Source organism: Drosophila kikkawai, chromosome 2R (genome assembly GCF_030179895.1).
Source record: "Drosophila kikkawai strain 14028-0561.14 chromosome 2R, DkikHiC1v2, whole genome shotgun sequence".
NCBI classification, from domain to species: domain Eukaryota; kingdom Metazoa; phylum Arthropoda; class Insecta; order Diptera; family Drosophilidae; genus Drosophila; species Drosophila kikkawai.
In genome coordinates, this window is record NC_091729.1 from 4,099,105 (window position 1) to 4,116,888 (window position 17,784).

The 17,784-nt window shown below is 46.3% G+C and overlaps 1 protein-coding gene across 1 annotated transcript in view; it reads right to left on the reverse strand.

The window, feature by feature from the left end:
* LOC138928032 (uncharacterized) overlaps nt 1-17,784 on the reverse strand; it is a 228,619-nt gene that overhangs the window by 176,936 nt on the left and 33,899 nt on the right. Inside the window, exon 2 of the mRNA XM_070284096.1 lies at nt 9,373-9,485. Within this exon, the coding sequence (XP_070140197.1) occupies nt 9,373-9,485 (113 nt within the window). The remainder of the gene's footprint in view (nt 1-9,372; nt 9,486-17,784) is intronic.

The following is a 17,784-nucleotide window of genomic DNA, read 5'->3' on the forward strand; positions in this document are numbered from 1 at the left end:
CAAGATGTTTGATATTGCAGAATCTAATTTTTTATTTTGTAAAAATTGCTATGGTGAGCCCCAATGCATTGTTAAAATGTATTTTCATGTATTTTTATTACTTTCGATATCTTAATTTGAATTTACTTTCATTTTTTTCAGTGCAGAAATTTGAAGTAAAAAAAAACTTTTGCGTAAATGTATTTGTGCTTTCATTTATGTGTATTGGTGCGTTGCTCTGCCATAAGCAACGTTTGGGCACCCCTGCCATATATATATATTTTTGTTGCATTTATTGGGTTATTATTAAATACGAAAATAATAAACAACTCGGCATTTCCGTCCAGCAATTAGTTATTTGGTCAAATAAATTTTAAATTCTCGTCGCATCTGCTCCAATTAATATTGGTTCCACTACAAATAAATTTTCGATTCACGTCGCATCTGCTCCAATTAATATTGAGTCCTCTACACATATTTTCGATTATCGTCGCTTCTACTTCAAGTAAATTTTTTTCCAGTTTATTTACTTGCAATTCTGAGATTGGTTAATTCCACAATCCACCATCTACCATGCGAGTTCTACGGCATATTCTTGCCATCCAGATTCGTTTCGTTTTTACCGTCTCACATTTCTACTTCGTCGATTTAGTTGACGGTATTGGGAGCAAATAAGTCTAACATTCGAATTCTACGGCATATTCTTTCCAATCCAATCAAAAAAAAATTTCGGAAGGACAAGAATCAATTCCGCAAGACGCGAGTCAGAAGAGGGAGGGAGCGCAGTTAGCGCCTTCAATAGATGGAAGTCAAAGGCGGGAACCGAGTCCGAGAAACACGGGCGCGGGACCGTCAAGTAATTTGAGATCCAAAGCCAAGAGCACTTTAGACGGTATTTTGCTTGAGTTCATAGCAACTAGCGACCGTCTTAGCAAATTTGAAAGCCAGATATTTACGGCATCCGCTTCCGAGCCTAGTTCGTTTACCTTAAAGATCCGTCTGGATCAGATACAATCCTTATGGGAAAAGGTTGAACGGGAGTATGAAACCGCTTCCAAAGCAGCTCTTCGCGAGGGAGGTAGCGGAAATCTTCCGCTACTTCAAAACAAATATGAGCACTGCTATGCGGTGTACGAAAGATGTGCTTCGAAGCTAAATGAAGACATCGACCGTATGTCCGCCCCCACTTCACCGCCAAGAACAGCTCCGCCGACAGAGACATTCTCGAGGGGTTGCAGTCTTCCGCCATGCGATACAGAGATCTTTGACGGAGATTATCTGCGCTGGCCCACTTTTCGTGACCTGTTTACGGCCATTTATGTAAATAATTCCAGGTTAACTCCAGTGGAAAAGCTTTTACACTTAAACGCCAAAACTAGCGGCGAAGCTCACGCCATTGTGGCCAAGTCTCCGCTGACTAATGATGGGTTCCAATCCGCGTGGTCAGCGCTTCAGGATCGATTTGAAAATAAGCGATTGTTGGTAAACAGCCAACTAAAAATCCTGTTTAGTCTTCCGACCCTAAGCAGTGAATCAGGCACGGCCTTGAAAGATCTGCAGAGCACAATCCAAGGGTGCTTGATAGCCCTCGAGCATTCACAAATTTCCACGGAAAATTGGGACTGCCTTCTAATTTTTCTAATCTCCTCCAAGTTGCCGAAGGTCACTCTCTCGTTATGGGAGCAGTCCTTGACCAATAAGTCCGCGATCCCAGCATGGGAAGAAATGAATTCCTTTCTAGAGGAGAGATATCGCACGTTGGAAGCAATTGAGGATGTTCGACCCAATTCTTCCAGCACACAGCATTCAAGGGAGCCCAGAAGTGCCCAACCAAGGAGGGTAAATACCTTCGAGACACAAGTCGGGCCACGCGCACGATTTTGTGATCTCTGCTCCAGAGAGCCTCATCCAGTTCGGCTTTGTCCTCGCTTTCTCCAGATGACTCAACCACAAAGAGCATCATATATTAAACGAAAGAGAGTGTGCCTTAATTGCTTTGTAAGGGGACATAATCTTCGTGAATGCCCGAGCAGTCATAGTTGCTTCACATGCAGGGGACGGCATAATACGCTCTTGCACAAAGATAATCTGTCTAATGCTGTTAGCACAGCGCCGGCTCACCCTCCTGAGCAGCCAATCTCAAACACGTCAGTTCATTTCGCCTCCAACCAACAAGGAGTACTTCTAGGTACGGCCATAGTTCATGTGTGCCACCGAGGAGAGAATTTTCCACCCCGTGCCCTGATAGATTCAGGCTCCGAAGGCACTTTCATTTCTGAGAGGCTTGCCAACCGAATTAAACTTCCATTTCAAGCCGTAACAACAAGAGTCACAGGGCTCAACCAAGCCAATTCCGGTGTCTCACAAAAAATGTGTCATTTCCAGATGGGCACTCCGGCCAAACCTATGCTCAAGATCGACACGACGGCGTTTGTGCTGCCGAACCTGGCCGGCAATCTTCCGACAAGCACAATTCTTCTAGGTGCGGATATTCTTCCGTCTGTCCTGCTATCAGGCTGGAGGCCAAACGTATGTGGGTCTTTATTAGCGCCAGAGACCATTTTCGGGTGGATTTTGACCGGCCCAGTGTCTTCAACCACTAGTAGGGTTGCGTCTTTTACCACACAGATATCCATAGAGTCCGAAGCAACCATGGAAACACTTCTCACAAAATTTTGGGAGGTGGAGGACCTTCCATGTAGACTGGTAAAGGAGACGGACAAGTTGTGTGAAGACTTTTTCGTCCGAACAACTACCAGATCCTGCGACGGGAAATATATAGTATCCCTGCCCTTCAAAGATTCAGAGCACATTGACTTGGGGCATTCGAGGAGTTCCGCACTCGCACAGTTTCTGAGGAATGAGACTCGCTTGAAAAAGGAGCCTGCTCTCAAAGACACTTATGACTCAGTGATCCAAGAATATATCGATCTTGGCCATATGAAGCCGGTGCCTCCGAATACCGACAAGATAAATTTTTATCTACCCCATCACGCAGTATTCAAGCCCGAAAGTGCGACCACGAAAGTTCGTGTAGTTTTCAACGCATCCAGTCCTTCTTCCAATGGGAACAGCCCTAATGACATTCTGTATCCAGGGCCAGTACTGCAGTCCGATCTCACTCTTCAAATCCTGAAGTGGCGGACGTTTAAATTCGTTTTCAATGCCGACATCACCAAGATGTATCGGCAAATTCTCCTAAACCAAGAGCACACTCCGTTTCAGAGGATTCTCTTTCGAAATGGCCAAGGGGATATATCCGACTTCGAGCTTCAGACGGTCACGTTTGGAGTGAATTGTGCCCCTTTCCTGGCCCTACGAACACTGCAACGATTGTCCGACGATGTCAACGCCCAATATCCACGGGCGTCGCATATAATCTCAAATTATATGTATGTCGACGATGTGCTAGCAGGAGCCCATACAGAAGCTGAAGCTATTTTAGCCATTCAGGAGCTGCAAGCAGCTCTGAACTTAGCTGGATTCCCTCTCCGCAAGTGGACATCGAATGAACGTGCACTCCTTAAAGCACTTCCTAAAGAGCATCTACTTTCGACTGACTTTCTTGATCTCGAAGAGGTCAGCACCACTAAGACATTGGGAGTACGGTGGAACGCTACGACGGATGAGTTCTATTTTGTCCCAACAGAGGTCACCATTCAGGCAAACTATTCGAAACGCGACGTCCATCCCAAATCGCGAAATTGTTCGACCCAGCTGGGTGGCTCTCCCCATTTGTGGTTCAGGCCAAAATCCTGATGCAGGATATCTGGTTAGCCAGCGTCGAATGGGATGAGTTTCTTCCTGCAGAACTACTACATCGCTGGCATGATTTCCTTCGGAGCTACAGTTTCCTCCACCAAGTTCGCATCCCGCGTTGGGTACATTTTCAAAAGGCTTATGGCGCAGCGATTTACGTTCGCATCCAGCGTGATGGAATCATTTCATCAAATCTTCTAACGTCAAAGACCAAAGTCGCTCCGGTAAAAACCGTCTCGCTCCCGCGTCTAGAACTGTGTGGAGCCGTCCTTCCGGCAAACTTGTGGACTGCAATTCTGCCTCAGATTCCTTTCGGTCGTATAGAAACTTTTCTATGGACTGATTCCACTATTGTGCTAGCATGGTTGAACAAGCCACCATGTCAGTGGAGGACCTTCGTCGCAAATAGAGTCACTAAAATCGCTCAAAATACTGATGCCAGCCAGTGGTCTCACGTGCGTTCCGAGCACAACCCAGCAGATCTAGCCAGTCGTGGAGTAGCGGCTGAAGAGTTGGCTACCAGTGAGCTATGGTGGCATGGGCCTTCCTGGCTAACTCAGCCACAAGACTCCTGGCCTGCACCTTATGTATCAGTTTCCGACATCGACATCGAGAAGCGACCCATACGTTGCCATTTAGCATGCCCGGAGCAGGACATGCTTGAGCGGTTCTCCAAGCTCGACAAGGCACTACGAGTTTTCGCCTATGTTCAGCGCTCCAGCGCGCGGAAAAACGACCTATTCCAGGCGAGCTGCAGCTATCCAATACAGAGATTTCCACAGCTGAGCGACTCTTAATTTTCATGACCCAGCGCAGACACTTTGCGCTTGAATATGCCTGCCTGAGCCAAAAGCGGCCAATTCCAGCGTCCAGTTCTATTAAGAACATGAATCCTTTCCTTGATCCTCACGGCCTCATCAGGGCGTGTGGTCGGGTGATGGCCTCCGAAGTCCTCCAATATGATGAACGGCATCCGATCTTTCTTCCATACAACTGTCAGTTGGCGTGTCTCCTTGTATCCTTTACGCATCGCATATCCTTGCACGGCGGTAATCAGCTAATGGTACGCCTGATCCGCTCAAAATTCTGGATACCAAGGGTCAAGAACTTAGTCAAGTCAGTAATTTTCTCCTGCAAAATATGTGTGATCTACAAAAAGAAGCTGCAGACTCAACTCATGGGCGAATTAGCGAAGGAAAGAACGTCCTTTTCGCGGCCCTTTACGTACTCAGGCATGGATTATGCCGGACCGTTTGACATAAAGAACTACACCGGGAGAGCCTGCCTGATTACCAAGGGCTATGTGCTGGTGTTTGTATGTTTCTCCACGAAGGCCATCCATTTAGAGCCTACTTCGTACCTCACAACAGAGAAATTTCTCCAGCATTCGCCCGATTCGTTTCGCGAAGAGGGTGCCCTCGACAAGTTCAGTCGGACAATGGGAAGACCTTCGTTGGGGCAGCCGCAGTGCTGTCGCGTGAATTTCTGCAAGCTGTCAAGGAGTCCGTGCCGAATGCTTATAGTCACCAAGAACTCCTGTGGCAATTCATACCCCCAGGAGCCCCGCACATGGGAGGATTGTGGGAAGCTGGAGTTAAAAGCTTCAAGACGCTGTTTTATAAATCCACAGCCACTCGAAAGTATACGTTCGAAGAACTTTCCACATTGCTGGCCAAGATTGAGGCCTGTCTAAATTCGCGTCCACTCGCCCCGATGTCCGAAGACCCCACAGACTTGTTAGCACTCACGCCAGGTTATTTTCTTGTAGGTGGACCCCTTCTCGCCACCGTCGAACCCGAAATAAAGGGTGCGTCCACTTCAATTATCAACCGGTGGCAGCAACTTAAGGCTTAAGAAATCTCGATGTGGGCAAGATGGTTATAATCAAGGACGATAATCTGCCATCCAATGAGTGGCGGCTCGGCAGGATTGATTCCGTGTTTCCCGGACCCGATGGTCATGTCCGAGTGGTGAATATTCGTACTGCTCGGGGAATCGTTAAGCGCCCTGTCGCAAAAGTCGTATTGCTTCCGGGGCGACCTCCGAAAAATCTCAATAATTAGCCGTATCCTCACTCCGTAGTTTGCTTCTTTCGCTAGTTCTAAGTCATATTTTCGACTCCATACTAATTCTTTCTTTTGTATCCTACTCCAGATTATAACCAATGTTCCCACGTCTACGTAGCGCCGTCGAAATGGAGAGCCGACGTACACGAGGTATAAATTCCTACCGTTGCCGAGTCTGCCACGGAGTCCACCCTCTACGGAAGTGCTGAGCATCGAAAAGAGGCTCCGCGCGGTCCTCGCGAATCGCTATTGGGCCAACTGCTTGGCTCACGAGCATTCGGATGGAGCGTGCCGGCGTGGCGATAGGTGCAAGATCTGCAACGGAGAGCACCACACACTGCTGCATATGCAGGAGCAGCCGCTGTATTTACGCCGTTCGCGTCAGTTGACGCCGCCCTCTCGTCGCGCTCCAGCTTCTGCTCACCACGCTTCGACCTCTCTTCACCACGCTTCGACCTCTCCTCGGCGCTCGGCGGCCTCTCCTCAACTCTCGTCGGCCTCTCCTCGGCGCTCGGCGGCCTCTCCTCAACTCTCTTCGGCCTCTCCTCGGCATTCTTCGGCCTCTCCTCGGCATTCGTCGGCCTCTCCACGAACCGCAGCATTCGCCACGCAGAGAGTTCCGACAGGGCCTTCACTGGCCACTTTGCTTCAGCGACACAGCGTGAACCTCCTCCCGACCGCGCTGGTGCGGATTGACACCGGGATGCGAGTGTTCGACACAGCGGCGCTTATCGACCCATGCACGCCTATGAGCTTCATTGACGCGTCGCTGGCGACTTCTTTGCGACTTTCAACGACAGCGGTGGGTGCTGAACAGATCTGTTCAGCCACCGTCGGCTCGAAAACGAACGCCCATGTCCGGCTCGATCTCGTTTTCAAAGTGGAGCCTCACGTGCGTGTCCGCACTCCGATCCGACAGTTGGATGAGACTGTGCGGGATTACTTCAAGGACATCACCTTAGCTGACGAACGTTTTTACCTTCCGGCTACGATCTCCGTCGTCCTGGGCGCGGATGTGTACCCTAAAGTGATGCAGCCTGGGTTCCTGAAAGTACAGGATGGATTGCCGGTGGCCCAAAGCACCGTATTTGGATGGGTCCTGTCCGGGGCCTGTCACACGCCGTAATGAGGAGCAGACTATGTTGCAACCCTAGTGATTGCAAGGGGGGCGGAATGTTCAGGTCAGGAGCTTTCGTTTCCCCCCCGCGCGACTCCGAAGCGCTCCCGCTTCTTCGAAGCTCCTCAGCGCGCTCTCGCTCCCAGCTTGCGCTCTTGCGCAGCTTGCGCTCTCGCTCTTCTAGCGGACGCTTTCGACTCTGGGCGATTGGCGGTTCTGATCTCTCACTCCCGCTTTTACATTTTTAATTACCTTTATGAATTCGAATAAAGCGGACCACGTCCACTCGTTAACATTGAAAATAACCACGCCCCCCCGGCCTACTACTTTTTCTTGCGGTACTCATTTTGGTGGTGATTTTTTTTTCTTTGGTGTTCTGTGACTGCGGCGCGGGAAGTGTTTGTTTTTCCTACTTATTCTGCGAAAGTGAATCGAGAGGTTTCCCTCCAGCCGAACACAGGGCAATCCCTGAATTTTGAAGCTCCTTGAAGGTTGCTGGAGACATCCCAGCCAAATCCATGAACTTCATCTTTATGTTGCTCTATTGCTGATATTATCAAGCAATTTTTTGTTTTAAATAATTTCAAACAAGCTGTCAAAACTAAAGCAATAACACAAGTTTTGTAGGACAAAAATGCGTCTTGCGTTATTGCGTTCATTTCGATTTCGATAGGAAACTCAGGTCGGTGTAAATATACTATTAAACTCACAGGTTCTCAAACTGTTTTGTCGCGATCGATATTGACCGTGCTCAACGCTCAGTACAATAATAATTATTTGACTCGTTCTAGAGTTCAGTACGCGCACGAAACGAAACAGATTTATAACTTTGTTAACACTTAACTTAAACTAAATATAAGTCCTTACTCGCTTTTATTTAATAATACGACAGCAATCTCTGTCCATCGCCGATATTTTTGCTTCACATTCTTTCTCAACCAGTTTGAAGCAGACATCCTTTTTCTCTGTGACAAGTTCGAAGATTTAGTCCTATTTTAAAAGAAAGCTCCCTTAGACTGGATCTTCAACGTGTTACGCCAGTATGTCCAACGGGTTGCAATGGAATACCGGGCTACGTGCTCAGGTATTGTTCTGAGGCTCTTGTCTTTAGAAGCCTCAGGGTTTTTCCCTATTTTAAAGCAATTATTTATTATTCCTGTCCACAAAATATGTAGCAAATCGGTACCAGTAACTATGAAAAATCTCAAAGTTGTCAGACGTCATTAGGGGTTTCCAACGTAACTTTCAAGTCGATTTGATTTACATAGATTTCAGTAAGGCTTTTGATTCGTTTTATTATTTTCTTCTTTTAAGTGGTACGGACGCTCCACTTAATGGAGTTTCCTGTTGATTTTCTTAAACGGCTTTTGTTTAATTTCAGTAACAGGACTCAAAATGTTATGTTTAAATGCGTTTCATCCCATTTTTCTATGGTCACATCTGGCGTACATCAAGGTTCCCATGGCCAACTGTAATTAACATTTTTAATCTGGCACTTATTGTAACCAACTCTAGAGTACTTATATACGTTAACGACGTTAAACTATGCATGCAGTATACATATATCTCATGCCAGTCTGACTTATAAACGCATCTTAATAACTTTCAAGCGTTGTGCCGTGCTAACTTATATCAGTTCAATAGCTCAAAATGAAAACTGATTACATTGTCAAGTGTCACTATGCAGTATATCACTTATAGTTATTCTTTTCAAAAGGTAGACTGAAAACCTTTTGGAAAGGAAAACCTCTTGTTGACGATCTGGGTATCTGCATAGAAGCCAAAGGAGTGTTGGGAATTTTTAAAAGATGATCGAAGGAAATCCAATCCCTATTAGCTTGTCCTATATATGAGAATAGTTAGCCAGCTGCACCAATTTAGAGTCCATATGAACCGCATTGAATCTGTTCAAAAGAACTAATTGTCTTTCGCTCTCCGCGGCTTAACTTGGGTTACAGACCTAAAATTACCGTCTTACTCTAGACTTTTTGTACTTAACGTATAACTAATTTACAGGGACGTAACATATATCTCCTTCGTAGTATATAATTGTGGGAGAGAGTTTGAAGAACATGAACCTTTAAGGGTTTTATGTCCTGATTACAACCGCCTCTTTGGTAATATTAATGGCATTTAAAGTCTTCAAAAACTTAAAACTGTATTGAAGACTAAGCTCGTAAATCTAAGTTTCCAAATACTTGTATCTATTTTCATTAAGCGTCTATCTAAAAAACGAACGTGCAATAAGATGCAAGGCGGTGCTGTCCGAGGAGTTGGGAGGACGGTGGGCGTGGAATGCGCGAAATGAGCTTCTTTTCTGGTTTATTAATATTTTTGATTTCTTAAAAAACTAGAGCTAAGGTTTGGGTGAAATTTTGTACATGGGCACTAAAAAAATCTATTAGGTATTGCAAATGATTTTTTGTGGTAATAATTGATAAAAATACTTACCATTTCCTTGAATGCAACTTTTAAATCCAAATGCAGAATGTTGTTGTGTAATGATGAACATTTGACAAAGCCAAAACATTTTATAAAGATAGCCCATATTTACCATATAAATTCTATAAATGTAAATATGTTACTGTAAATAATATAAGAACTATTAAAATTGTAAATAGTTAAAAATAAATGATAATTTTTTTTTGTGATATGGTAATTCGCATATAAAAAAGGTAGCTGTTTAACGAACTAATCTGGTCTATTGAAGTCAGTAATTTAAACTAAAAATTGGTTCCCAATAAATCTAGGTTAAGTAAAATATTTTGAAGGCAATAAAGCTAAGGATAAATTGTCCTCAAAAATGTGTCGCAAACTTCAGATTTAAATTGATATACCCTTGTTTGTGGAGAAGACAACGAATATGCCACTCTTTGGTTTATAATTAATAACGCACGACTATGTTAGTACTGTCTTCCCACACAGCGCATTTGTGAGGAACGGTTGGGATTTTTAAAAAAAGAATATACAAAAAAAAAACACCAACAACTATTTTGGGCATGTTTGTAGCTATGGCGCCACATTTTAAATTCTAGATTTCAAATGTTCCTCGCCAAGTTTGTTTACATTTTCGTAGTGTCAGTCAACTTTTCACTGTTAAGAAGAAGAAATCAGAGTTGCACTGAAAAACTATCGCCTAACGATCGCCTAACAAACCGCGGTTAGATTTAGATGCGTTCTTACCGAGGTATTTGACTTGTGTTTTCGGGGTCAGCCTGGTTTTGTTAATTTTCGGGGGGATCCATTGCGGCACCTTGTATCTCTTGGTGGAGATAATAAGGTCCGTTTTATCCGCATTGATATTGAGTCCTACCTTCTCCGCCCACTCACATATTTCCCTGAGCGATGTTTCCATGATCGAACTGAGGGTCGATGGACAGACTCCCGTGATAATTATGCTTATGTCAACCGCATAAGCTGTTATCTTTGGTGCTTTCCTCTCGAATCTCTTGATTAGGTCGTCTACCACCAGATTCCATAGGAGGGTCGACAGAACCCCACCTTGGAGCGTGCCTCTGTGCGCTCCTCTCACCATGGAAGCGGTGCCCCAATCTGATTGTACCCGCCGGCAACTTAGAAGATTTTTTATACACAAGTTGATAGCGGGGGACGAGTTGGTCGCTTCTAGGCGATCCATTATTGCGTCCGTGCTAACGTTGTTGAATGCCCCGGATATGTCCACAAACACTCCAAGTGCATATTCCTTATTGTTTAGGGTTCTCTCAATGGTGGCTAACAATGAATGTATTGCCGTCTCCACTGATTTCCCCTTCGTGTAGGCGTGCTGGTTGGTCGACAGTAGTCTCCCTACATCGTTCCTGATGTATAGGTCCAGCAGCTTTTCCAGCGTTTTAAGTAGAAATGAGGTGAGACATATCGGTCTGTAATCCTTGGGGCTCACGTGGCTGCACTTTCCTGCTTTGGGCAGGAAGACAATCCGAGAGGTCCTCCATTGGATAGGGACATAGCCCGCGCTTAAACAAGCTGGGGTGACTACTTCCTTGGTCGCCTGCAGCATGGCTGGGAATATTCCATCTAGTCCTGGTGCTTTTATCCTCGCAACGGAGTCTATAGCCCAGTGGATTCTACTAGAGGATATTAGATATTTTGGGAGATGCTCGACTTCAGTTGCTAGGTCCTGGTGCTTATTTGCATCGGGTACCTCAGTGCATCCTGGGAAATGCGCATGCATTAGTGCTGTTAGGGCCTCTTCGCTGCCCTCAGTCCACTGTCTGTCGTCGCGTTTGAGCTGACTCTGTATGGTTGGCTGCTTCGATAGCAGCATCAAGAGTCTAGCCGTTTCCGGGGCAGTCTCTATATTGCAGCAGAAGTTTCTCCATGAGTTTCTCTGCGCCTTGCGTATTTTCTTCTTGTAGTCCCTAAGTAGGACTTTGTATACCTCATTGATGATATCATTATTCGCCTGCTTGGCGATTTTGAAGAACTCTTTGAGTTTGTTGCGTCGGAGTGAAAGGTCCTTATTCCACTAGGGTGGCCTGGTCCTCTTTCTCGTGGTCCTCGTCTCTCAAGGAATCTCCATTCTGATACCAAAGAACAGGTCATCAGAGCTGTAATGAGACATAAGGTTAGCGTGTAGACCCTTCCGTACAAGTACGGCGGTTCTATTCCTGCTTACCGTTGGTGGATGGAGCAAATTGCAATTTGCGGACTTCAGTCCGGCGATGGTATTGCCTGAGGCGATCCATGGCTTCTGGACCAAAGCTATGTCGGCGGATCTCTGCTCCATGGCTATGAGGAGTTCCACCGACGCGACCTTCCTATTATGGAGGTTGAGCTGCAGCACCCTGAGTGTCGTGGGAACTGGGCTCACCTCCATACGACGGGTTGACTATTACGGTCAGGTCACCGTCCTCTCCTTCGTCGGACTCATCCAGCGTCATTTCCCGGTCGGCATCCACGATGGTTTCCAGACCTAGGTCCTTCTCCACCACATCTGCCTCCAGGGTGTGCGCATCCTTATCCCCGGGGTGGCGCTTTTTGAGGCGCAGGTATACGCTACCCATGCCCCACGCCATCTTCCCGTATCTGGGATAAAGGATGTCCTCTGCCTCCTTGTTTATCTGGAGGACTGCTTTTTGCCCCCCCCCCCTCCTTGGGTGATGGGGCCGCAACGTGCAGAACCTTCCGGTCCGATTGCGATGGGGAAGAGTTTCTTCGCTTTTGGAGTGGATGAAATTAGCTCCCGGTCCACCACCTCTAGCTTGGCTCCCTCACAGCGCCTCCATCTGGCAGACCGCTTGCGTCAGCCACTTTCTCGTCGGGTCATCCGTGCTTTTTGGGATTTTGACCCCATTTAGCCACCCAGCGCCATCGAAGGTGGGCATGGGAACTTCGGGATCATCATCCATCCGTGCGTACAATGACTCAACGAGCCGCGCATGCACCATCTTCCACTGCGCCTCGGTCATTTTGCCGGCTTTATCGCTTCTGTCAATAAGGGCCACGATCAAGTGTCGTTTGGTCACCTCACTGACTTTTGCGGTTTTTTTTGGGCTTTTTCGCCATTTGGGGAGGGCCTGCCTTCTTAGGCCCGCGTTGTCCGCTTCCGCCTCCATAGAGGCGCTTTCGGTTGAGTGTTGCCTTTTGTTGGCCAGCGTCTCCTCCACCTTGTTGGCGAATCCGCCAATCAATCTCATGTGGGGGAGTTTGGAGAAGTGAAGCCTCCCCTCAGCGATTTTCCCCTCAGCCCAGGTAAGCTTTGCCTTCTCCTCTGGGGATAGGGCGGCTTTTTCCTGGAGCCGATCCTGAATGCGGAGGGCAGCCTTATACAACGCCTTGGCCTTCATTCCCTCGCTTGACCGCTTTGGCCCGTCCCTGCGCTGGGAGCTGGTGCCTGGTTTCGGTGAGTGGAGAAGCTGCACGTTCTCAAGGTCCGAGTCTGTATCGACTATGGTACGTGAGCGGCTCAACTTCCCCTGCGTAGTTTTTTCGGCAGTAGCGTTGCAACTGACATGACCTGCTCCCGTCACATCAGAGGTGTAACCGCTGGCGACACGCAGAGAGGATTGCTCCCCCCGTGCCCGCCGGTGGTAGCGGTCACGCCTTCCACCGACGTTTGGGCTGACATCCCAGACCTGGTTTTATCATTCAAATTTTTGACAGGCCTGTATTGTAAGGTAGGAACGTAAATAGAGAGAAAAAAAAAACAAACAACAACCCCCAAAATAACAAGTTTCGTCTAAAAATTCTGTCGATAGATACTATCGATATGTTTTTATTAGTGCTGGAAAAACTTCGATGTTTGCTTACATCGATGTTTGTGAGTACTTTCATAAAAAAAACATGGAATAATAATCGAAGGCAATTCATTCAGAAGTGGTTAGTGATTTAACTTCTGATGCATTCCTAGCAGCATTACAAAGATTTATAGCGAGAAGACGAAAATGTTAAGTTAGACGAAGAATTAGTAAAAGCTATAGAATATAACTCCAGAGTAGGTGCAGAAAAGGAAACTGAAAAAATTCAGTGGCATTTTATTCCCCCGGCAGGACCTAACTTTGGAGGTATTTGGGAAGCAGGTGTTAAGACCGTAAAATATCATTTAAAAACAGTAATTGGGGATAGTATATTGACATACGATGAAATGCCAAATCGAAGCAGTACTTAATTCTAGGCCACTGTATATAACGGGAGAAGGCGTGGATGATAATGAAGTGCTAACGCCCGGGCATTTCTTAATAGGTCGACCAACGTTGGATATAGTGGAGGAGGTTGTAGAAAATGAAAAAATTGCGAGCCTAGAAATGAAAAGATAATTTTGGGTCAAATGGAAAGAGGATTATTTATAAACATTGCAGCAAAGATATAAATGGAAAAAAAGTAGTCAAAATATAGAAAAAGGGCAAATAGTGCTTTTAAAAGATGAAAACTGTCACCCAGCCAGATTTCCAAGTGAAAAAGTAGAAGAAATTCATAAAGGCAGAGACCATAAAGTTCGGGTTGTCAAAATAAAAACGTCAGATGCGTCATTGACGAGGCCGATTACCAAGATTTGTCCTTTAATTGGTGTACAACAAGCTGAGGATGCAACCACAACTCCGACCGTAAGCCATAAAAAAGAGTAACCTAGGTTATCTAAACTAGGTAGCATAGTGATATTGACTTTGACAAACTAACGCAATAGTTTGTCAGGTATCTAGTGCTTCAGCTATAAAACCCAAAAAGAATGTGTTTGATGTACAAAAAATAAATAGCACTGCGGCAATATATTTAGATCCACTAGGAGATGTGGAAATTGTAAGTACATCTTGGAATTTAGTGATCTATTATAACATGAATGCATATTTCAAGATGATTTCAAAAGGAAAAGCTCTGATAAGGGAAATGCCATCTAGTTTTGAATAATATGCAAAATCAGAGAATTATAAATTATTCATGATGCAACCAAGATCCAGAACTAAGCGGAAGAGCCGTGAAGTGGAGCGGACTAGCCGTCCCCAAGCTCGACAAGCAGCGAGCAACGATCGGGAACACGGGTGCGAGCGATCGGGAATACCGAGGAGCGGGCAGCACGCAATCGGTGTTAAGCTGGGAGCGCTTGAGCTTGTGGACGTGCTGATTGCACGTCTTGCATCGGTAACCGCTGCGCCATGTTCCCTCGGAATGTTCGTGGGCCAAACAGTGGGAACAATAGCGGTAGTCGAGAACCGCACGGAGCCTCTTATCAGCGCTGAGTCTGAGAATCTAATGGCATTTCCGAGGCGGGTGGATTCCCTGCAGATTCGGCAACGGTAGGACTTCGTACCTCGGCTACGTGTGCTTTTCAGGACAGCAGCACTGCGAGTGGCGAAACGGAAATTCGTGTCGAGAACACAGACACGCCGCCCATAGCTGTCGTAGACACTGGTCCTGTGGGGACTCAACCGAAGATCGTCTCGTTAGGAAAGAGCCGAAAATATTTCTTTTGGAACCGAACAGAAGCACATACGGAAGTGTGTCAGCTCCAATCAGGACGTCGATTTTAGAGCTCTCAAAGAACATTGGATCCGCTAAAGGTAGATCAGGATGCTCTTTTAGGATATGATGGAAGTTTTCCGGTGAGTTGAGAAAGAACATAAGCAGTCGTTTTTAACTGCAGCCCGGGTCTGGTGGGAGCACGAATTGAAAAATTACAGTGCTTGGTGACTTGAGCGGCAACTGTCTTATTGAGACCGGAAACTTGGGTCTGAGCTGGCTGGAATTGAAGTTTGACGAGATTGAAAAGCCTCTCCATAATAAAGGTTGTTTCAGAACCTGAATCGATCAGAGCTCGCGGTTGGAAGTTGCGGCAAAGATGGCAGATATCAATAATCGCCGTGCCGAGCAGGACAGCTTTGGATCCTGATGCAAGACACATTTGCACATTTGAGTGGTCGTCGGAGGTTGCAGTGCTAGATGGAGTTGAGGGTCTTGGAACGGTGGTCACTGGATTGTCGCGGTGCAGCAGAGTATAATGCCGGCTGTGGCACGTAAAGCAGGAATGGGCATTAGTACAGTCCCATTTCTGGTGACATCGCGAAAAACAATTTAAGCAGAGTTGCTTTCTTCTGATGAAATCTTCCCGCTCATTGACATTCATGTCCACGAAAAGCGGACATATACGGATAGGATGGTTTTCTGTGAAACATAAATTACACCCTCTCGGTGTTGGAGCTATTCTGGCTTCATACGAATTGAGCCTAAGTACCGGATGCCAACGCAAGGCACACACTGTGGGGAAGTAAGGAGACAAACGAAAGGGGTGAGTCTCTCTTCGATAGTATTATATGTCGTGACGTCACTATTTGTAACAAAGGAAACACGCCCACCTTCATCTTTCCAAGTACGGAAGGATTTCAAGGCTGGGAAGAAGTCCTAGACATAACCCTCCAAATGGAGCATAGCGATTATAAGGTAAGAAACTGGAGAGTCTCTACACAAGACTCGTTTTCAGACTACAGATACATATTCTTCGAACTCGTGATGCCGATATGCGAAACGGCGCCGAAGCGAAACCCTCGTAACACTGACTGGGACAAATACGGAAAGATTGTACAATCAAAGGTCAAAGACAGAAGGATCAAGACTCGATCCACCCCGGAGAGAATAGACAAGGAAGTAGAGGACTTCACAAATATTCTGAACAAAGCCTACAAAGAGTCATGCAGACTAACATACTCAAAGAAGACATACCCACCATGGTGGAACAAAGAGCTAAGCGAGCTCAGAAAGAAAGTTCGAAAAGCCTTCAACACTAGTTACGGAACCAAAGACTGGCAGCCGTACAAAGCAATACACAAAGAATACAAAAAGGCAATCTACGTAGCCAAGAAGGAATCTTGGAGCAGCTACTGCGAATCGCTTGAAGGAGTCAAAGATACGGCGAGGCTAAGTAAAATCCTATCGAGAGGACACACAAGCCCCACGCTCATAAATAAACCCGACGGGACAGGAAGTACGTCGGCTGAAGAGTCACTGGAAATCCTGCTGAATACGCATTTCCCAGGAAACCAAAAAGAAGAACCTAGAATACTGGAAAGCCAGGGGGCAGACCAGCAGCTACAGGTAGAAGAGATCATCACCATGGAAAGAATCCATTGGGCGATAGACTCCTTCGACAAATACAAAAGCCCGGGTCCAGACGGAGTAATACCGGCAATGCTACAAACAACAAAAGCAAGCACGGGAAAATGGCTGCAAGCAATCTTCCAGGCATGCATTAAAACAGCACACATACCACTTCCATGGAAGGAAGCGAGGGTAGTCTTCATACCAAAACCAGGAAGAAGGGGACACATCCAAGCCAAGGATTATAGGCCGATAAGCCTTACCTCCTTCCTAATGAAAACACTGGAACGGATCATTGATATCCACATCAGAGAAAGAACGGAGAAAAACCTTTCCAATGCGCAACATGCGTACAGGAAAGGCAGATCCACGGAAACAGCATTACACGAGGTAGTGCGATACATAGAAAAGGCTCTACTTTTCAAAAACTACGCCATGGCCACCTTTCTGGACATAGAAGGAGCCTTTAATAATGTCAATGCGGATTCCATCCTGAGTTCCCTCAACGGTATAGGAGTAGAGGGAGGCATCAGGGCAATGATTGGCGCAATGCTGACGAGCAGGAGGATAACAGCCGAACTGAGTGGCACTCATCACACAAGATTTGTGAAGAGGGGCACACCTCAGGGGGGAGTCCTGTCCCCACTGCTCTGGCTGATAAACATGGACGACATACTAAGAACACTAAATAGCGAAGGAGTAAAAGTAGTAGCATACGCAGACGACGTAGTTCTACTCACTTCAGGACCTTTCCCCGACGTCATCAGCGAACTAATGACAAGGGCACTCACGAAACTCAATACATGGGCAAAAGCCTGCGGATTGGGCATAAATCCAAGCAAAACGGAACTAATTCTCTTCACCAGGAGAACTAAGGTCCCAAGATTCACAAAGCCAAAGATAGATGGCATAGAACTAGAGATATCACAGCAGGTAAAGTATCTGGGAGTGATACTGGATGCGAAACTCTCATGGAAACAAAACATCAACGAGAGAGTCAAGAAAGCAAGCATAGCATTCTACTCCTGCAGAAAGATGTTCGGAAAGAACTGGGGCATCCACCCCAAGATAATAATATGGCTTTACACAGCGGTGGTAAGACCCATACTAACATACGGAGCACTAGTATGGTGGCCAGCATTAACAAGGGCATACAACGTCCAGAAACTAACAAGGATACAGAGATCGGCATGCGCAGGAGCCACGGGAGCACTGAGATCATGCCCCGCAGCGGCGCTGAACGCCATCCTGAACATAATACCGATAGAGCATTTCATCAGGAACACTGCAGCACAAGGTGCGGTACGACTTAAGGCT